Source organism: Anomaloglossus baeobatrachus, chromosome 5 (genome assembly GCF_048569485.1).
Source record: "Anomaloglossus baeobatrachus isolate aAnoBae1 chromosome 5, aAnoBae1.hap1, whole genome shotgun sequence".
Lineage (NCBI taxonomy): Eukaryota > Metazoa > Chordata > Amphibia > Anura > Aromobatidae > Anomaloglossus > Anomaloglossus baeobatrachus.
In genome coordinates, this window is record NC_134357.1 from 568,934,832 (window position 1) to 568,958,032 (window position 23,201).

Sequence of the window (23,201 nt, forward strand, 5' to 3'; positions counted from 1 at the left end):
AATTTTGAATCGGCTGATTATGGTATCGCACCATATATACATGAAGAGCCTGACATAATTCCAGATATACAGCCAGCCCTTCACCACAAAAATCTATCATCTATTCCTTATCAACAGGACCTATCTTCTGATTCATTACAGACTGTTAAGCAAAATGAAAATAAAACTGATGCTGAACATCAAAATACTCATACTGGGGATAAACCATATTCATGTTCAGAATGTTGGAAATGTTTTACTCATAAATCAAGTCTTACTGAACATCAGAGAATTCACACAGGGGAGAAGCCATTTTCATGTGATGAATGTGAGAAATGTTTTACTTACAAACGAGCTCTCGTTGCACATAAAAGCACTCACACAGGGGACAAACCATTTTCATGTTTGAAATGTGAAAAATCTTTTAGCATAAAAACAAGACTTGTTAATCATCTAATAATCCACACAGGGGAAAAGCCTTTTTCATGTTCAGAATGTGGAAAATGTTTTAACAAGAAAGGAGCTCTTACTGTGCATCATAAAATTCATACAGGGGAGAAACCATTTTCTTGTCCAGAATGTGGGAAATGTTTTAATAAGAAAGAAAGTCTTGTTACACATACAAAAATTCACACAGGGGAGAAGCCATTTTCTTGTTCAGAATGTGGAAAATGTTTTATTAGCAAATCAAATCTTAATGTACATCTGAAAAATCACACAGGGGAAAAGCCATTTTCATGTCCACAATGTGGGAAATGTTTTCCTAGGAAATTTGATCTTGTTTATCATGAAATAATTCACACAGGGGAGAAACCATTTTCATGTCCACAATGCGGGAAATGTTTTAGTAGGAAATCTGATCTTGTTAGGCATGAAATCATTCACACAGGAGAGAAGCCATTTTCATGTTCAGAATGTGAAAAATGTTTTATTAGCAAAGGAGAACTTGATAAACATACAAGAACTCACACAGGAGAGAAGCCATTTTTATGTTCAGAATGTGGGAAAGGTTTTACCAAGAAATCCTATCTTGCTGCACATCTGAGAACTCACACAGGGGAGAAGCCATTTTCATCTTGAGAATAGGAAAATGTTTAACAAAGAAATTACATTTTCTTTAATGTCAGACAAAGTACACAGGGAATTAGCGATTTCTTATTTTATAACATTATTTTATTGATGAATTGTATATGGTATTGTTCAGTAAAAGTCAAGTCACAAGTGTTAAATGAAATTTAGAACAATAAATAATGAGTAAATGTCCTGTATGCAATGTCCAATAAATATCATCAAGTAGCATGCATAGAGCAAGCCGAAATATTTCACCATGTATGTAATATATTTCACCTTTATGTGAACACTATAACTGCATCTTAAAGGTGTTGACCAGCACTTCTCTTGTATACATGATCGGGACATATGCTGAGGCAAATGTCAGACACCAAGCATGTCACGTCTAATAATTATGGTGTCTTATTAATCAGATGAGACAATTGCCATTTACCATGTTATTTGATCACATTATGGAATGAATTCAGAGCTGAATAAAGAAGCATAGTTTTTATTTTTTAATATCTCATCTGCATTGTGGAGATATTAGCTTGTACAGTTTTGGTTATTATTTATGTTATAGTTTAACTGGGTATTATCAGAAATTTTTTTCTGGGAGTGTGTACATCTTCCTCTAAATGCGACTAAGAATCCTAAGTAGGCAGCGTCATGTAGGAGAGAAATCTCTGGTAACTTACTTAAATTATACCAAATTATGAACTAAAGTTTACAAGCGAATATCTCTGCAACAGTGATGAGAAATTAAATTATATTAACTATATTTAACTCAGCACTGCAGTCACTGTACCGTGAAGTGGCCAGTTTGTTTGTCTGTGTGGTTAAAAATTACTGATACGAAGCCAATATATCTGAGTTATCCGAGTTGTGTGAGAATTTAATGTGCTGAGCTAGGTCTTATTCAGACATCTGATTTTCACATATGAGTGCTACCCATGCTTTTCACAGATGACAGTTGTAATTTTGATAGGGTATGGCAGGGGTGAGGAACCTCTGGCATGTGTGCCGCGATTATCTGTTCTGCGTCCCCGGGCAGATTTCCAGGGAACGTAGTGCTCTGGACGGCAGCCATGTCTTACTGGCTGTAATGCTCGCCGGTGGAGCAGGAGTTTTAATGAAGTCACTGGGCCACAGCGCACAGAAAACCCAGACGGGCTTGACTGCGGAACCACACCTGCTTTTCCCCAGAGCCTCTGATGGTGAGGGTGTTACACTGCAGGTGTGAGACCGGGTGCCACTCGGGAAGACTGGTGCTCTGACCCCAAGGGTACAGGAGCGCGAGCGACAATCTCTGGAGATACGTAACAGCAGCAGCAGGTGTCGAGGTTTCGACTGGGATAGATGGATGAACGGATGCGACAACAGCTGGTGTGTATACTTCACAGCAGTGGGTATCGTGGTTAGTGGCCAAGGTGGCAGCTTTTAGCAGTACTGATAATCATATGTCAGCAGCGTAAACTTGCACAATACAGCAGCAGCAGAGACAGCAGTGCAGTGCTAGGTGACCTGAGAACTAGCAACATAGAAGACTCATTGCCCAGGCACTTCCTAAAGGAAGGAAGTACCTTAAATAGCTACCGCCTCTCAGCTGACCTGAGAGGCACTTCCTGTTTAAGGGTACGCTGGCCCTGTATGAAAGGGGAGTGAACGCAGGTGAGTCCCTAAAGCAGGAAGCTTGCGATGAGCATGGGATGGGAACGGAGAGACCACCCCAGGATGGCCAGATCGGTGATGGGGCAGGAAAATGCAAGACACCTGTGTGGACGTTACACTGGCCCGTTAAACCCCCACGTGCGCAGTGGGGACGCGTACACAGCGTTCACTACTGAACGCTGCGTGCACATACCATTAAGTCCTCACGCTGGCCAGTGCCAGCGGCATGCTGATTACTTTGTGGGTTGGGTTTAGGGCATGATGTGCTCCCATCTGACAAAAGAAAAGGAGTAGCAGCCTCACCATCCCCAATGCTGTACATGCTTCCCGGTGCTGTCTGTGCCCTTCCCTCAGTGCTGTCCATGTCCTCCCCTCAGCCATGTCTGTTTCCCAGTGATGTAAAATACTCTCAAGTGATGTCTGTGCCCCTCAGTGATGTCTATGCCTCCCAGTGATGTCTATGCTCCAATGTCTCCTTTGATGTACAGTATATGCCCCAGCACCTCCCGTGATGTATATGCCCCAGTCCCTTTTGTAATATATATGTCCGCAGCCCCTCCTGTGATATATATGACCCCAGCATCTCCAGTGATGTATATGCCCCCAGCCTCTCTTGTTATGTCTATGCTCCAGGCTTTCCTAAGATGTATATACTGTAGCTACCATGCATCCAGTGATGTCTATGCCCCCAGCCTCTCCAGTGATGTATATGCCCCAGATCCTACTGTGATGTCTATACCCTCAGCTTCTCCAGTGATGTATACATTTCCACAGTCCCTCCTGTGATGCATATGCCACCATCATCTCCTGTGATATATATACACAGAAGTCCCACCGTCTCCTATGTGATGTATATGATTTACCAATCTTATCACAAAGTGTTGACTGTGCTCCAGATCAAGGCAAACCTGGACAAACAGTTGTGAGCAGCAACATGATCAATATCACTTAACATCACAGCCGCACCAAAGAGAATCAGCTTCAGCCACCACAGTACGGGTGAGTTAATTAATTGTTTGACCAAATATAGTTGGCTCATTTTCCAGTTGACATATTTGTGCAGCCCCCGAAGGTTGGTAGAAATTTCCAACTGCCTTGGCAGTAAAAAGGTCTCCACCCTTGTTCTATAGCGTCATTCACATGTTCGTGATTTTTCTCGGACTGTGCTGTCCATGGAAAAACGCAATGGGCATTTCTGATTTGATCCATGTGTTGGATCAAGTCTATGGGTCAGTGGAAAAATGGAACTGCATTCTGATAACATCTGACTGCGGGCTGATTTTCAAAGACTGTCAGAATAAAGAAGGTTAAGAAACTTTTTTTTCTCCATCTACGTGAAAAAAACTGGTGATAATCGAACCACACTCTGGTGGAAACGCTGATCAAAATCTGGTCCAAAAAAAAATAAAAAATCATTTTTTCTTGTACGTGAGAAAATCTGACTTCTGAATAAGCCAACATGGGCAGAAATATTACATATATTTATTTATACATGTATTTGAGATCTGGCCCTAAAAATTTAAAGAACCTCTTTTCAAACATACATGTACATCCTTATAAATTTTCAACAAAATCGGAGAAGGTCGAGTAGGGACGATTTTTAAAACTGGTCCACTTGATGTGGAATGACCCATCTCTGTAGTGGTGTCCTGAAGAGATTCAAGATTTGCTTTTGTTTTCCATTTTTTTTGCAAATATGTTGAGAACGGAAGATCGTAGAGAGCTGAAACCTGTTCTAAACCTTTCCAAAGTCTCTCATTGGTCGATCGTAAGAACTTGGCTGGACCATTCTTTTATATTTGTCACCCATCACTCTCAAATTATTCAGAACCGCTCGCCACACAGTGGAAATGGATGAGGAGAACAGCTCCTCCCCAGGGACTCCCAAGGAATGGTTTCAATTACAGGTGCAAAATTGAGGGTGAAAACCATAAGTCCCGAAAAACAGGAACTTGCATGAAGATTCATGACAACTGTTAATCACTGCAAACTCTGCTAAAGGTAAAGCCCAAAGCAAATCCTGAAAGGGATAGAAACCCCCAACAAAAGGCAGGTATAAACACAAAAATATTTTTAAATAATTAATATTTTATTAAAAACAATTGAAAATCATTTACCGTGAAAATAACACCTCCCCTGAAAATAAGCCCTAGTCATGGTTCAATAATGAAGTGTCAATTCAGCTAAAAAAGTTGAAGAATACTGCAGGATGCTTTGTTATAGACAGCGGACACCCCTAAAAGACAGAAAAGAGAAGACCCCGCGATCATACTCACCAGCTGCCGACCAGGAACAGTGAAACGCATCAAGGACCTGTGGTTGAACACACACACACACTTCAGATCACACACACACAAACACGAATTTGCGCACACTCACATTCCAGTCCCCTGCTGGCTGGAAGCAAGTGGTATCACAGGATGTGGTGTGTGCTGCGTGATTGTGTGTGAGATCTGATGTGTGAGTGTTGGCCAGAAGGAGGGGAGGACGGCGTGCAGCATAACTGATGGGAGCACCCTTTGGAGATCGCAGCAGGACCTGGGAGCCAAGCAGACGCCGGGGATCTGGTAAGTAGGATGTCCCTGGGAATGAGGATCTGCATTTTTTTTGGGGTGGGGGGGTAAACGTATCCCCAACTGTGTTTCCCCGAAAATAATGCTTCCCCCTGAAAATAAGATCTAACGTTTTATTCAGGGCAAAAAAATATAAGACAGAGTCTTATTTTTAGGGATACAGGGTAAAAGGAAAAGAGGAGAATCTGGTGACAGCCTCAGATATTTATAACCACACTGGATGTATATGAACAAATATACACTGTGTGGTAAAAGAATTGAAACCATAGGTGAAGACTAGATTGTAATTGGTTGTGTGCAGATTAACAGCAATTGGATCACAGCTGCGGAGGGGAGGGTGGGAGCTTTATCCATCTCCACCATTATCAGCTGATGTAATTATCGCACTGCACTCTGGTGTCATCCGAGTGCAGTCTGATGTTTCACTCACACCCATAGACTTGTATGGGTGCGCATAACGTGTCACTCCCAGCATGCTGCGATTGTTTTCTTGGTCCGATTAGGGTTGAGAAAAAATTTGCATATTGGAACAGCCCCATAGAGTAACATTGGTCCGTTTGGAATGCAATTGTTTTATAGCATTCCACTCATCTGATTTTACTCGCCGTATGTCCTAGCCCTTAACAATTAAGTCACTGATGCACATTAATATGTGTAAGCAGCGCAGAACACCGACTACAATAACAGTGTCCGTAATTATACAGCATGAAAAAGAGTGCATAAGAAAGCTCCAAAATAAACAGCCATTACATATAACGCATACAGGAACATCTCAATAATATAGAATATCATCAAAAAGTGAATTTATTTCAGTAATTCAATACAAAAAGGAAAACGCATATATAGAGTCATCACACACAGAGGGATCTATTTCACGTGTTTATTATATGGAGTAATTACACACAGAGTGATCGATTTGTGTTTATTTCTGTTAATGTTGATGATTATGGGTTACAGTCAATGAAAGCCCAAGAAATCTCAAAAAATTAGAATAATTAACACAAAACACTTGCAAAGGTTTCCTAAGTGTTTAAAATGGTCCTTTAGTCTGGTTCAGTAGGCTACACAATCATGGGGAAGACTGCTGACTTGACAGATGTCCAGAAGGCAGTCATTGACACACTGCACAAAGTGGGTAAGCCACAAAAGGTCATTGCTAAAGAAGCTGGCTGTTCACAGAGTAGTGTATCCAATCATATTAATGGAAAGTTGAGTGGAAGGAAAAAGTGTGGTAGAAAAAAGTGCACAAGCAACCAGGAAATTGCAGCCTTGATAGGATTGTTAAGAAAAGGCCATTGAAAAATTTGGAGGAGATACACAAGAAGTGGAATGCTGCTGGAGTCAGTGCTTCAAGAGCCACACACAGATGTAACCAGGACATGGGCTACAATTGTCGCATTCCTTGTGTCAAGCCACTCATGACCAATAGAGAATACTAGAAGTGTCTTACTTGGGCCAAGGAGAAAAAGAGCTGGACTGTTGCTCAGTGGTCAAAGGTGTTATTTTCAGATGGAAGTAAATGTTGCATTTCATTTAGAAATTGTGGTCCCAGAGTCTGGAGGAAAGTGGAGAGGCCACAATCCAAGCTGCTTGAGGTCTAGTGTGAAGTTTCCACAATTAGTGATGGTTTGGGGAGCCATGTCATCTGCTGGTGTAGGTCCACTGTGTTTTATCAAGACCAAAATCAGCGCAGCCGTCTACCAGGACATTTTAAAGCACTTCATGCTTCCTTCTGCCAACAAGCTTTTGGAGATGGAAATTTCATTTTCTAGCAGGACCTGGCACCTGTGCACACTGCCAAAAGTACCAATACCTGGTTTACTAACCAGAGTATCACCGTATTTGATTAGGTCAGTCAAGTTTGCTGGACAAACTCCAAAGAGAATCTATGGGGTATTGTCAAGAGGAAGATGAGAGACACCAGACCCAACAATGCAGATGAGCTGAAGGCTGCTATCAAAGCAACCTGGGCTTCCATAACACCTCAGCAGTGCCACAGGCTGATCACCTCCATGCCACATTGATGCAGTAATTCATGTTAAAGGAGCCCCGACCAAGTATTGAGGGCATTTACTGTACAGACACAGACTTTTGAGTAGGCGCCAATATTTCTGAGTTTAACATCATTTTTTCATTTGGTCTTATATAATATTCTAATTTTCTGAGATAATGACTTTTGGGTTTTCATTGGCTGTAAGCCATAATCACCAACATTAACAGAAATAAACATGTGAAATAGATCACTGTGTGTGTAACGACTCTGTATAATATATAGGAATATATCCCTATGTGTGGAATGACTCTACATACACTGTTCAAAAAAACTAAAGGGAACGCTCATATAACACATCCTAGAGCTAAATGAATGAAATATTCTCATTGAATACTTTGTTCTGTACAAAGTTGAATGTGCTGACAACAAAATCACACAAAAATCATCAATGGAAATCAAATGTTTTAACCAATGGAGGCCTGGATTTGAAGACACACACAAAATGAAAGTGGAAACAAGTCAAAATGAAGCTCAGTATTGTGTGTGGCCTCCATGTACCTGTCTGACCTCCATACAATGCCTGAGTATGCTCCTGATGGCGCAGCAGATGTTCTCCTGAGGGATCTCCTCCTAGACCTGGACTAAAGCATCCGCCAATTCCTGGACAGTCTGGGTGCAATGTGGCATTGCTGTATGGAATGAAACATGATGTCCCAAATGTGATCGATTGGATTCAGGACTGGGGAACAGGCATGCCCGTCCATTGCATGAAAGCCTTCATCATGCAGAAACTGCTGACACACTTGAGCAACATGAGGCCTAGCTAGCATTGTTATGCATCAAAAGAAACCGAGGGCCCACCGCACCAGCATATGGTCTCACAAGGGGTCTGAGGATCTCATCCTGGTACTCAATAGCAGTCAGGCTACTTCTGGCTACCACATGGAGGGCTGTGCGGCCCTCCAAAGAAATGCCTCCCCATACCATTACTTTCCCACTGCCAAACCAGTCATCCTGGAGGATGTTGCAGGCAGCAGAACATTCTCCACGGCATCTCCAGACTCTGTCACAAGGGAGCAGTGCCAGAGCCCTGCAAAATGACATCCAGCAGGCCACTAATATCAACTCAGGGCCCACTGCACCTACATGTTGTGTCACAACAGGTCTGAGGATGTCATCCAGGTACCTAATGGCAGTCAGGGTACCTCTGGCTAGCACATGGAGTGTTGTGCTGCCCTCCAAGGAAATTCCTCCCCACACCATTACAAACCCACTGCCAAACTGGTCATGCTGGATGATGTTGCAGGCAGCAGAACATTCTCCAAGGTATCTCCAGACTCTGTCATGTCTGTCACATGTGCTCAGCGTGAACCTGCTCTCATCTGTGAAGAGCACAGCGCACCAATGTTGAATCTGCCAAGCTGGGTGTTTTCTGGCAAATGCCAATCACCATGCACAGTGTTGGCCTATTAGCATAACACCCACTTGTGGACCTCGGGCCCTCATAACACCCTTATGGTGTCTGTTTCTGATAGTTTGAGCAGACACATAGATATTCGTGGCCTGCTGGAGGTCAATTTGCAGGGCTCTGGCAGTGCTCCTACTGTTCCTCCTTGCACAAAGGAGGAGGTAGCAGTCTTGCTGCTAGGTTGTTGCCCTCCTACGTCCTTTGCGTCTCCTGGTGTACTGACTTGTCTCCTGGTATCTGCTCCAACCTCTGGACACTCCGCTGATAGACACAGCTAACCATCTTGCCACAGCTCGCATTGATGTATCATCCTGGATGACTTGCACTACCTGAGCAACTTCTGTGGGTTGTAGACACCTCCTCATGCCACCTTCAGGGGTGAGAGAAATGACAAAATGCAAAAGGGACCAAAACAACAACCAAAAAGGATGAGAACAGAGAAATGGTCTGTGGTCACCACCTGCAGAACCGCTCCTTTATAGGGGGTGTCTTGCTAATTGCCGATCATTTATACCTGTTTTTTATTCCATTTGCAGAACAGCAGAGAAATTGACTCACAATCATTGCAGCTTCATAACTGGACAGGAGGATTTCACAGAAGTGTGATTGATTAAGGGTACCCACACATCAGCGTTTTCCTGCCGCACTCCCAGATCCGACATAGGGGCAGTACAGTACTTTACAGTTCACTGGCAAGCTCCAGGCACATAGGGTCATGTGACCGTAGCATGTGACAGCATGTGACCGGGGCTTGCCGCACTGTCTGTATGTCCGGTATGTGTCTCAGTGATGTCACACGGATCAAATCAGTGTGCGCTCGGTGTGACATCCGTGCTGCCGGAGAAAAAGCGGACATGTCGCCGTGTGGAAGATACACATGTGCTCCACACGTGTGAAAACACAGATGTGTGACCAAGCCCATTTATTTTAATGGGTCTATGTGAGTCAGTGTGAAAACAGATGTCACATGTACCAAAGACACAGATGTGTGATGGAAGCCTCACAAAAGAAGAGCATTGGAGGACAAAAGCAGCATTCAAGTCATAAAGTGTCCAGTGCATTGTGCAAAACTGGCAAACAGTAATGTATAGGGCAACAGTAAGAGTAATAAGGTAAATTACCCCAAATATGCAGTGTCAGCAGCTAACAGCCCCTGACGCGCATTTCACGTACCTTCAGAGATGATGAAGTCGTACAAATACGACTCCGCTTAGAAAACATTGTACACACTCGGCTCCAATCCATACACATCTTATACACAGGGCTCTCCTCACGTCGTACACTTGCGGCTCTGCTCTGTATGTCATAAATGTAGCTCCGCACATTTATCATACTGTTAAAAATACGGTTGACGTGACATATGCTAAGCCAGTATATTAATGATTGGAGAGAAATAGGTGCAAAAACATATGTGGATTTATTCAATAAAAGTTAAAGTCATTACAGAAAAATAATGTCTTGGCTTTAGTTAGTGAAGAGAAATAGATAAGTAGATAGAGAAAAAGAGAGTTCATTTATCTTACATAGCTGTGATGTTGTGATAAGCCGTGGTCTCTCTGGATCGTCTGGTGAGAATGCTCCCATTCTAACCCTTTGAAGTGTGGTCTGCTTTTATAATTCAAACCCCACCCTCTGATTCTCCTTATCTCTTTAAATGGTCTGTCAAGAACTATCATTTTTAGCTAGGCATTATGTCATATCATGTGATCCAAAATCAGCAAGATAAGTGTCCTGCGCAGTGGAGACTTGTAAAACTAAACCACTTTACCATAGAATGTAGAATGTATAGAACCCTTTTGAAGCTCGCTGACCCTTGACCTTAGTGTAACACTAAGAAGACTTTCAATGCTAATTTCAGGTCTTTGCTCAAATACCAGATAGAATATAGCACTAAGGGTACCTTCACACTTAGCGATGCAGCAGCGATCCGACCAGCGATCTGACCTGGTCAGGATCGCTGCTGCATCGCTACATGGTCGCTGGTGAGCTGTCAAACAGGCAGATCTCACCAGCGACCACTGAACAGCCCCCAGCCAGCAGCGACGTGCAAGCGACGCTGCGCTTGTACGGAGCCGCCGACTGGAAGCTGCGGAGACTGGTAACTAAGGTAAACATCGGGTATGGTTACCCGATGTTTACATTAGTTACCAGCGCTGTGTGCAGGGAGCAGGGAGCCGCGCACACTGAGCGCTGGCTCCTTGCTCTCCTAGCTGCTGTACACATCGGGTTAATTAACCCGATGTGTAATGCAGCTACATGTGCAGAGAGCAGGGAGCCGCGCACACTGCTTAGCGCTGGCTCCTTGCTCTCCTAGCTGCTATACACATCGGGTTAATTAACCCGATGTGTACAGCAGCTACATGTGCAGAGAGCCGGAGCCGGCAGCACAGGCAGCGTGAGAGCTGCGGAGGCTGGTAACTAAGGTAAATATCGGGTAACCACCTTGGTTACCCGATGTTTATCTTGGTTACAAGCTTACCTCAGCTGTCAGACGCCGGCTCCTGCTCCCTGCTCGCTTCATTTGTCGCTCTCTCGCTGTCACACACAGCGATCTGTGTGTCACAGCGGGAGAGCGGCTTTGAAGAAAACGAACCAGGGCTGTGTGTAACGAGCAGCGATCTCGCAGCAGGGGCCAGATCGCTGCTCAGTGTCACACACAGCGAGATCGCTAATGAGGTCACTGCTGCGTCACAAAAAGCGTGACTCAGCAGCGATCTCGGCAGCGAGCTCGTTGTGTGTGAAGCACCCCTAAGTTGTCAGCTACTCGATGAACAATGGCAGATGGCTTGGTTCTACCCATGTCAGATGTCTCTGGCTAGAAACTTCAACTCACAGGCATTCTTAAAGGGATGGGCGAAATACATACATTTTATGAATGTATGTAATTAAGTTTATGAATCAAATCTCCATAAACTCACTATTTTACAGTCCCCCCTTTTGAAGATTTGATGAAACCCTAACTCATCCATCATCATTCGTATCACATACATTCTTGTTGAAAATTCTAGACCAATATCTGACTTGATAAACCAATCTGAAACTTTCTGTCAAAAAGTCATCTTACGATTTAACATTCCTCTAAGAATGTTATCTTCCTTTTTCATTTCTATTTTTATATTCTTATATATCTTCTGAATTCTACACATCACAAAAACTTGATAAATAATACACATCAAAACTAATAAAAATATGATTATGATGGGATTAAATAAAACATTTCCAACCGCTGACTGAAAAGATGACTGAGACCAGGAATGTACCGATTTCCCAAAACATTTCCACCAAGTTCTACCTGACATTCCATTCCATTCGTGTTCAATATCACTTAATTCACCTTGTTCATGCCTGAATATAATTTCTGCTTCCTTTAACTGTTTCGTTAATACATCTAACAAACCCTTATCTTTCTTTATTTCACTTGTCCACATATCCCAAGGAAAATCATTTATTTGTGATAAATTGAATTGTATGGGAAATGCCGTTAAGTTTCTCTTTCCTATAGAAGTGATATTAAAACTTCCTTCCTTCTTTGAAAGAGATCTCACATTTCTTTCTATACAATACAAACCCATAGGTAGGTTTTCCTTATGTACACAAGTAGAATAGAAAACAGAAACCATTTCTGTCTCAGACATGACCTGGAAACAAATCTTATTTGGACTTACTGGAGTCACCAGATCATGTATTGTCTGTACAGTCTCTATTCTCGCATGACAAGAAGAATGATTATGAAAACATGAATGATAGATCACCTTATCCTGTCCAGGTAGACACATCACCTTAGAAACAAAATGTAAACATGAAGAAATGTCTACTTGTTCAGAGTTCACTCCATCAAATGCAAAATCTGTGTACTGCAGTTGATAGAACAATTGTTGTGTGTTACTCACAGGTATACCCAAAACTGTCACAGGAACAATAGTTCCCTCTCTTCCGATCACTGGGATTAGCGATGTGCCAACACAAATATTTCGTTCACATCCTAACCACTTATTTACCCACAAATCCGTATGATTCAATGCGAAATCATACTCTACAGGTAAATTTCGCAGTATTCCCAGTGGAGTAATTCCACTCTGTAAAGCTTGAGCAATCAACTTCAGATTAGAAGAATACTCTACCTGTATCTCCAGGCACGCTTTAGCTACTTGTGTTTCGTGTGTGCTTTCCACGAGAGCTAATGTAGCATCCTGTAGATGTGACACGGAAGACCCTAGTACAGCAGCTGTATTCATAACCATCTTTTCAAGAAGTTGATTCAAACTTTTCTGAATCTTTACATCTTTTCCTCCAATAAAACCAATATTATCCAAATCTGACTTAAGTGTCTGTATATTCATGGCATTAGTCAGACTTCCCACTGTCCCAATTCCTCCCAGAATTCCTTCTAACACTCCTCTCTTACTCCTAGTCTGAGTTGTTCTTCTCCCAAACCATTGTTCTATCCCCATCTCCATGTTTATGAGATGTGATTGACACTGAGGAAACCTGGTAGAGATCTTCCAATGAGACATATTGAAAGTCCATACCATTGTCATAAATTCTCCATCCCTTAATAAGGACTTAGACTGAAATTGATTAATTTGGAAAGGAGTAGATGGCATGAATCTTGTGTTTGTGCATGCATTATCCGCTGCTGACCAAATATTCACACTAACGTCTTTACAATGTCTGTAATGTGTCTTTGTTTCAACGCAACACTGGTAAATTCCAGAGTCCCTGGAAGATGGATTTTCTATGGAAAAAATGAAATTATCATCCATCCATCTGATATTACCAATCTGACCTCTGTGAATGACATTAGTTGGACTGTTTAAAAAACTTCCCAAAAATGATGAATTTTTGGTCCATGTCAACAGAGACTCAGAAGGCAATCTCAACCGTGTGTTACATTTTAACATTATAGGAAATGTATTTTCTTTATTATGTACTGTCTGTGGTGAAACCCTTATTTCCGGAACTATAGTGTTAGTAACAATAAACACTACAGATACCTGAACTTGTACAGGTTCCCGTGTTATCTGGAAATTCCATGTTTTGACCCAATCTTTATCTCCTTCTGTAATGGAGAGTAAAGAAGGATCCAGAATTTTCCCAAAAACCTGAGTTTTAACAAAATTTCTGTTTTGGATCTTCCAAACTTTCCCCTAGCAATCATGTCATTTGTAATATCACCGGACCATACAGCAGGTTCATCACCTCTGATCTCTATGTTCCAGTATAGTACATCTGTAGGAGAACATTCCCATGTACCCGTTTTATTATTGTGTACATATTCTCCTTGTAATTGTGTGAATCTAGTTTTAGGTCCTGCAATAGCATGTAATATGTCTGTGTCGTGCATGAAATGTAATTCAATGCAACATTTTGTTCCATATCCCATGCAGATATTTCCTGTTATCTCCACAGAATCATCCGTGATGTTCTCTGTCAGTAAGTTCAGTGTCTCTGATCCTCTCGGTCTTCGTGAATGTTGAATCTCTCTAGTCCGCTCATTCACATCATTTGTGATTGTTCCTTGATGTAACATGTAGACAATGACGGAAATAAAGCAAAGCAGCAGGAAAGTAATTCCCATCACATAGAAGCTTGTCTTGAGCTTGGGAAAATGTTCTTTTTCCGGAAGGCTTGATGTCATCTTTCCTTCAAAGTCTTTAGGTTCCTTATTCCAGTTCTTATAGGAATCCATTTCTTCCAATATGTGATGCGTTGTCCTGGAATGGCTCCAATCGTCTATGGGTCGATCGTCCTGGAATGGCTCCAATCGTCTATGCGTCGATGGTTCTCTGTGTCCTAGAAGGATTAGCCTGGGGATCTCCTGGATTGGAAGTCCTCAGATGTCCGTCAAGGCCCGACACATACGACCTCCGTGCAGCTTGTCACGTCAAACCTCTCCAAGGTTCCGTGATGTAGACACAGTGTGCGTCTTTTCCTGCAGTCTTGGACAGATTATATTACTCCACTGACTCTCCTTATCGGACAAAAGGCAGGGAATGATGTAAGAAAAAGGTCCCGTAGCAGAAAGGCAGTGTGAAAAAAATCACCACGCACAGAAAACAGCTGTGCCTCTCAATCATTCAGGCTGGCATCGCCAAATATGTTAAAAAAACGGTTGACGTGACATATGCTAAGCCAGTATATTAATGATTGGAGAGAAATAGGTGCAAAAACATATGTGGATTTATTCAATAAAAGTTAAAGTCATTACAGAAAAATAATGTCTTGGCTTTAGTTGGTGAAGAGAAATAGATAAGTAGATAGAGAAAAAGAGAGTTCATTTATCTTACATAGCTGTGATGTGATAAGCCGTTCTCTCTCTGGATCCTCTGATGAGAATGCTCCCATTCTAACCCTTTGAAGTGTGGTCTGCTTTTATAATTCAAACCCCACCCCCTGATTCTCCTTATCTCTTTAAATGGTCTGTCAAGAACTAACTATCATTTTTAGCTAGGCATTATGTCATATCACGTGATCCAAAATCAGCAAGATAAGTGTCCTGCGCAGTGGAGACTTGTAAAACTAAACCACTTTACCATAGAATGTAGAATGTATAGAACCCTTTTGAAGCTCGCTGACCCTTGACCTTAGTGTAACACTAAGAAGACTTTCAATGCTAATTTCAGGTCTTTGCTCAAATACCAGATAGAATATAGCACTAAGTTGTCAGCTACTTGATGAACCATGGCAGATGGCTTGGTTCTACCCATGTCAGATGTCTCTGGCTAGAAACTTCAACTCACAGGCATTCTTAAAGGGATGGGCGAAATACATACATTTTATGAATGTATGTAATTAAGTTTATGAATCAAATCTCCATAAACTCACTATTTTACACATACACACATGGATCTGGTCCACACACGTCGTACATGTGGATCTGCTCCGTACACATTATATGCACAAGGCTCCACTCCCAACACGTTGCACACACACAGCTCCGCACCATACACCTCGTACAGACAGTTTTGCTCTGTATACATCGTACACACACGGCTCTCCTCTGTACACGTCCAGACACAGCTGTGCTCCGTACACACACTGTTCTCTGTACACGGCTCTGCTCCGTACACACACTGTTCTCTGTACACGGCTCTGCTCCGTACACACACTGTTCTCTGTACACGGCTCTGCTCCGTACACACACTGTTCTCTGTACACGGCTCTGCTCCGTACACACACTGTTCTCTGTACACGGCTCTGCTCCGTACACACACTGTTCTCTGTACACGGCTCTGCTCCGTACACACACTGTTCTCTGTACACGGCTCTGCTCTGTACACCTCGTACACACACGGCTCCCCTCCGCACACCTCGTACACACACGGCTCTGCTCTGTACACCTCGTACACACACGGCTCCGCTCCGCACACCTCGTACACACACGGCTCCGCTCCGCACACCTCGTACACACACGGCTCTGCTCTGTACACCTCGTACACACACGGCTCCGCTCCGCACACCTCGTACACACACGGCTCTGCTCCGTACACCTCGTACACACACGGCTCTGCTCCGTACACCACGTACACACACAGCTCTGCTCCGTACACCTCGTACACACATGGCTCTGGTGCTCTGTACACCTCGTACACACACGGCTCTGCTCTGTACACCTCGTACACACACGGCTCCGCTCCGCACACCTCGTACATACACGGCTCCGCTCCGTACACCACATATACATATGGCTCCGCTCCGCATACCTCTTACACACACGGCTCTGCTCCGTACACCTTGTACACACACGGCTCCGCTGCGTACACCTCATACACACACGGCTCTGCTTCATCCACACTGTAAACCCCTCCTGACCCCACACATAAACTTCCCCTCATCCAGCACCATGACACCCAGCACAGCAGAGTCCTGCATACACTGAGGAGCGGATCATGTGACCCCTGACTCCTCCCCTCATGTGACACCATCACAGGTCCTGGAAGCACAGAGCAGCCATATATCTAGTGTGCGGCTCTGCAGGAGGAGGTGTGTGGAGATTCCCCATTACTGGGCTCAGGCTCCATACACATTAGATGCTGGGGGAGAACAATCGCTCTATAGAAGAGAATTCTCCTGATTGCCCCGTGAAGGATGGATATGGACAGGGACAAGATGGCGGAGAGGATATTACACCTCACCCTAGAGATCCTCTTCCGGCTTACTGGAGAGGTGAGAGATTCTGATGACGTCACATTACACCATTCTTATCTATGGGAATAACAGATGGACAGAACTGGAGAGGTGAGGACTCTGGAAATGTCTGGAGTGAGATTTCTTACTGTGTCTCTCCATAACCAGGATTACACAGTAGTGAAGAAGACCTCTAGTGAGCGCTGTCAGGCCCCTGTGTCTGAGGGAAGACCCCTGAGCCCAATCACGGGGCCTCACCCCCCGATACATGAGGACATCAATGACCAGAAGATCCTAGAGCTCACCTACAAGATGATTGAGCTGCTGACTGGAGAGGTGACACTGCTGGGAATGCTGGGACATTATACAGTAACGCTATGAAGGGATCGGGGGTGACGGTATCATTGTATGTGTCAGGTTCCTATAAGGTGTCAGGACGTCACCGTCTATTTCTCCATGGAGGAGTGGGAGTATTTAGAAGGACACAAAGATCTGTACAAGGACGTCATGATGGAGGTTCCCCAGCCCCTCACATCACCAGGTAATAGACAGGACTAAATACACACGGCCTATAATTCTCTGTATGTAAGGAATGAATTCAGTCCCTGTATGTGTCTCCTCCAGGTCTATCCAGTAAGAGGACAACACCAGAGAGATGTCCCCGTCCTCTTCTCCCACAGGACTGTAAACAAGAAGACCCCGATGTTCCTCAGGATCATCAGGTAGATGGAGAGAAGGTGCCATGAAATCTCCCTATGATGTGTAGACGGCTGTGAAGGTCTTGTGCTCAGTCTTGTTTTATCCTCCAGTATTATATGTGTTATACTTGTGTAATGAGAGCGGTGGAGATGGCAGGATTAGAGCTGATCATAGATGGGACTTCTCCATCTGTCTGTGACTTTTACATTATTTGTTTCAGGGGGAAGATCTGACCCATATTAATACTACAGAGACATATGTGAGGGGTGATGAGCGGAGTAAAGAGGAGATTCCTACAGATAACCGTCCAGGTGAGTAGTATCTTCGTAGCTTCTATATTTATTACTTACCAATGCTTAGAGAAAAGACCACACAGACGGGGTCTGTCAGTGTACGAGCTTCTCCGGACATGGACCCCAAGAGACAAGTATTTATTACATCCACAGAAGAATGCGATGGCTTAGTACTTATCCAAAAAGCATTACGTTTCACAACAAAGAGACCATAAAACATAGACTTTATTGAACTATTTTGTTTTGTTTTTGTACTATTTATATAAAATTGATAAGGCTGGTTAATGTTTCAGGTCAGTATGATTATTTTTTTGTCAATGGAGGCATTTTGTGGTTTGTTTTTTGTCAGAACGGTTTTATCGGTTTCAGTTCTACTTTTTTTTGTAACATATGACTTTTTGTTCACTGTTTATAAAATATTTTGTATGATATATATTTTTACATCATGTTGTCACAAAGTGTCTGATTTGAATCTCACCGAGTGTCAGGACTACTTCTGACGTTGTTCACACAGCAGAGTCGGTCACTACACACGCTACTGCTTTTAAGTTGTACAGACAGGCTCGGCGTCAACCAGCTCTGCTTTTGTTAGTAATTGGGCTTGCAGGAGTTAATTTCTTCTAGTCTGTGGATTACTGCTTGCGTCACATATTTGCAGGAGAGGTATCACAGATGCCTTTTTTTAAACTTGTTCTAATAGTTTTTGCGATCCCAGTCCTTGTTCTTTGATATCCTGTTGCTTGTGAACTTCTGTGTGCTGTTTGGTTTGTTGTGGAAATACTCTTGTGTTATTGTTTCCTCCTGATCTTTTATTATCTATACCTCCTGTGAGTTTGAGGGTTTTTTTTTTTTTTTTTTTTATCCCTGTCTGTTTATTTGTGTAAGACTAATTACTTCTTTCCTGGCCCTTTCGTGGGTGGAGGGAGTTAGGGAACCACTGGACCAGGGTTGTTCAGGAGATAGGGTAAGAAAGGCGGCCCAAATATCGCCACCTTCAGGTGTATCTTTGAGATGAGGGTCAGTTAGGGTTCCCCTAGCCCAGTGATGGTGAACCTATGGCACGCGTGCCAGACTGGGCACGCAGAGCCCTTTTTGTTGGCACGCGCGCTGTCGCCACACTGCACCAATTTACACTATCGGTGTGGTCGCGCCGACAGTGCAAATTGGTGTTTAGCAGAGGACATCTCTGCTCCTTCTGACATGCCTCCTCTCCTGGGCCGCAGGCCTGTTGCCTAGGAGACGGAGGAGCGTCAGTAGGCGGTGCCGGTGTCTTGTGGCCGCGCGGGAACTGAACTGAGGACGCAGCGATGGCACGGGTGTTGCAAGGTGAGTTTTTTTTGTTTTTTTTTTTAATTTTTAAGCGGTGTGCGGCTGTGCCAAGGTGTGGGGGACAGAGCACACGGGGGAACATGGAGCGCACGGGGGAACATGGGAGCACAGGGGACAGAGCCAGCAACGGGGGAACATGGAAACACAGGGGACAGAGCCAGCACCGGGGGAACATGGGAGCACAGGGGACAGAGCCAGCAACGGGGGAACATGGAAACACAGGGGACAGAGCCAGCACCGGGGGAACATGGAGCGCACGGGGGAACATGGGAGCACAGGGGACAGAGCCAGCACCGGGGGAACATGGAAGCACAGGGGACAGAGCTAGCACCGGGGGAACATGGAAGCACAGGGGACAGAGCCAGCACCGGGGGAACATGGAGCGCATGGGGGAACATGGGAGCACAGGGGACAGAGCCAGCACCGGAGGAACATGGAGCGCACGGGGGAACATGGGAGCACAGGGGACAGAGCCAGCACCGGAGGAACATGGAGCGCACGGGGGAACATGGGAGCACAGGGGACAGAGCCAGCAACGGGGGAACATGGAAACACAGGGGACAGAGCCAGCACCGGGGGAACATGGGAGCACAGGGGACAGAGCAAGCACGGGGCAAACATGGAGCACACGGGGGACACATGGGGAGCAAACATAGGAGCACGGGGGCAAACCGACGGAGCACGGGGGAAAACCGACAGAGCCCGGGGCAAACAGAGCACTGGGCATACATGGCTGCAAAGATGGGGGAAATGTGCAAGGATGGGGGGAAACATGACTGCAAGGATGGGGGGAAACATGGCTGCAAGGATGGGGGGAAACATGGCTGCAAGGATGGGGGGAAACATGGCTGCAAGGATGGGGGGAAACATGGCTGCAAGGATGGGGGGAAACATGGCTGCAAGGATGGGGGGGAAACATGGCTGCAAGGATGGGGGGGAAACATGGCTGCAAGGATGGGGGGAAACATGCCAGGATGGGGTACATTTAGCAGGAAGGGGAACATGCCAGTAAGGGGTACATTTACCAGGATGGGGGATACATTTACCAGGATGGGGGGAAATATGCCAGGATGGGGGTACATGAACGTGCCAGGATGGGGAACATTTAGCAGGAAGGGGTACAATTACCAGGAAAGGAGACATTTACCAGGAAAGGGGACATTTACCAGGATAAGGCCACATGCCTGGATGAGGTACATTTAACAGCATGGGGGAACATGCCAGGATGGAATACATTTACAATGATGGGGTACATTTACCAGAGTGGAGGACATTTACCAGGATGGGGCCATGATGGGGACAAATATACCAGAATGTAGGAAATATATATATCAGGATGGGGATGGGGGTGATGTTTACCAGGAAGTGGCCAGTAAGGGGGACAGAACTACACAATGAAGGGGAGGGGGCAACTCGTACGTCTTTATGGGATTTCAGGGTGTTCAGACTTTGAAATGTAGATGTGGATTACAGGGTGAAATCTGACTGCATTCCAGGCTAAACTCTGTCTAATATGCTGCAATTTTTTCCAGAAAGATCAATCCAACTGCTGTGTCTGGAAAGGGCAGGGGCTCAGCTTCAGTGTGTGGTAAGCATGAGCGTGATGCCCCCTGCTGAAGAGAAGAGAAGACAGCAAAGGTAAGGTTACAATCAATTCTTTGTATAATAGGATTGGTTGGCACTTCGGAAAAAAAAATGGGTTTAGGGCTACAGTTTGGGCACTCGGCCTGTAAAAGGTTCGCCATGACTGCCCTAGCCTGAGGGCAATTTAAACTCCATTGTTCCTAGTGATCTCGTCACACCCCGTGACATGTTTTAGGTTTTTTGGTTTTTTTTTTCCTCTGTTTTCCTTACGGAATGAATGATGTTTTACTGGGCATGGCAATATCCATTATGTGTAAAAATATTTTATTTTAGCTTTAAACCAGAAGCTGCGTTTTTAGTGGCAAAACGGGTTTTCATTTTATGTGTGCATTTTTTTTCAATTTGATCTTTGGTCTCATACATTGCTGTACTGGTGCACTGCAGTGCATGAGACCTGTTAGTTTCTCACTGACTCTGCCTTTTAGACTCTGCATATAGCTGGGTCTAACAGGCCATTCTACCCTGGCGTCATCAGATGAATTCAGGGTGCAATGGCGCAAGGTGTCTCCTGTCATATACAGCTGTCATCCACTGGGTGTTTGCCCACTGGATGGCGTTATATACTTAATACTCAGCAACATGAAAAAACATCACTGACGATTAAGGACCCTAATGGCTGCCGTGAAGAAGCATATCGGCTGTCGTTAAAAGGTTAATTTCAATCTATTAGTCCTTGACTTGATGTCTGCAGTTTGTACCCCTATCTTTATCAGCTATTAATTGAATTTGAATGCAATTTGTTTCAAAAGGCAGCATTTCTGAAAAAATATGTATTTTTTTTTTCTCTGCAGATGACTGTGCATCAGAGGGATATCTGCCATTTACTAATTTTGAAGCAGCTGATTATGGTATCAAGCCATATATATCTGAAGATCATGACATGATTCAAGATATAACACCAGCCCTTCACAACAGAAATCTATCATCTATTCCTCATCAACAGGACCTATCTTCCGATTTATTACAGAATATTAAGCAAAATGAAAATCTCAAAAACGATGCTGAACATCAAAACACTCATAATGGGGATAAGCCATATTCATGTTCAGAATGTGGGAAATATTTTAACAGGAAAGACTATCTTATTGTACATCTGAGAAGTCATACAGGGGAGAAGCCATTTTCATGTCCAGAATGTGGGAAATATTTTACCAGTAGTGATGAGCGAGCATGCTTGTCACTACTCGGTACTCGCACGAGTATCACTGTACTCGGGCTGCTCGGCGGGGACCGAGTAATCTCGCGATACTCGTGCTTTACTCGTGGTCTTCATTTCTGCATGTTGGCGCTCTTTTGAGAGCCAGCCCTCATGCAGGGATTGGCTGGCAGACCACTGCAATGCCACAGCCCTGTTAGTTGTGGAATTGCAGTGATTGGCCGGCCTGCACAGCGTCACCGAGCCTTTATATCGGCCGGCGCGCTGTGCTCTGCTCACAGCTATTCTGACAGTGAGTGTAGGGAGAGTGTCGCTGATTCAGGGAAAGCTTTGCGGCCCTTTATAGCTTTTTCAGTTGCAGGGCTGCAAACAGTGTGACCAAAAGTCCTTCTCAGGACTATTCTAGTTGTATACAGGCAGGCAGGGTATAGCCAGGTCGGAGTACAGTAGCAGAGTCCTTCTCAGGACTATTGTTGCTATATACAGGCAGGGTATAGCCAGGTCTGAATACAGGCTAGTGACCAAAAGAGTCCTTGTCAGGACTATTGTAGCAGTATACAGGCAGGCAGGCAGGCAGGGTAGTGGTGACCGTATACCAGCCTTCATATCTGGGGCTGGTGTACACAGTGTAAAACAGTCCAGATAGTGTCTGACTTGTCTGTACTGTAATTGTCGCTCCCCAAAAAAACCTGTTAGTAGGTTATTATTGCGTCCGTGCTTGGTTTTTAAAACCGCACGTGTGTGCCTGTTGGTGGCAGCGTACAGGTGCACTGGTGTGCGTTTACCAAACTATTATATAACGCACAAGTGTAGTGTATAATACACGTCAGTCAGCAGTGGCTGATAGTGTCAGAGTTCTTAATTTTTGCTCCTAAAACCTGTGTTAGGTTATTATTGCGTCCGTGCTTGGTTTTTAAAACCGCACGTGTGTGCCTGTTGGTGGCAGCGTACAGGTGCACTGGTGTGCGTTTACCAAACTATTATATAACGCACAAGTGTAGTGTATAATACACGTCAGTCAGCAGTGGCTGATAGTGTCAGAGTTCTTAATTTTTGCTCCTAAAACCTGTGTTAGGTTATTATTGCGTCCGTGCTTGGTTTTTAAAACCGCACGTGTGTGCCTGTTGGTGGCAGCGTACAGGTGCACTGGTGTGCGTTTACCAAACTATTATATAACGCACAAGTGTAGTGTATAATACACGTCAGTCAGCAGTGGCTG

General features: G+C 44.3%; 1 protein-coding gene across 1 annotated transcript in view; it reads left to right on the top strand.

The window, feature by feature from the left end:
• LOC142312393 (uncharacterized) overlaps positions 1-23,201 on the top strand; it is a 236,487-nt gene that overhangs the window by 206,036 nt on the left and 7,250 nt on the right. Inside the window, 2 exon segments of the mRNA XM_075351337.1 lie at positions 179-1,018; positions 21,834-21,983. Of these exon segments, the coding sequence (XP_075207452.1) occupies positions 179-1,018; positions 21,834-21,983 (990 nt within the window).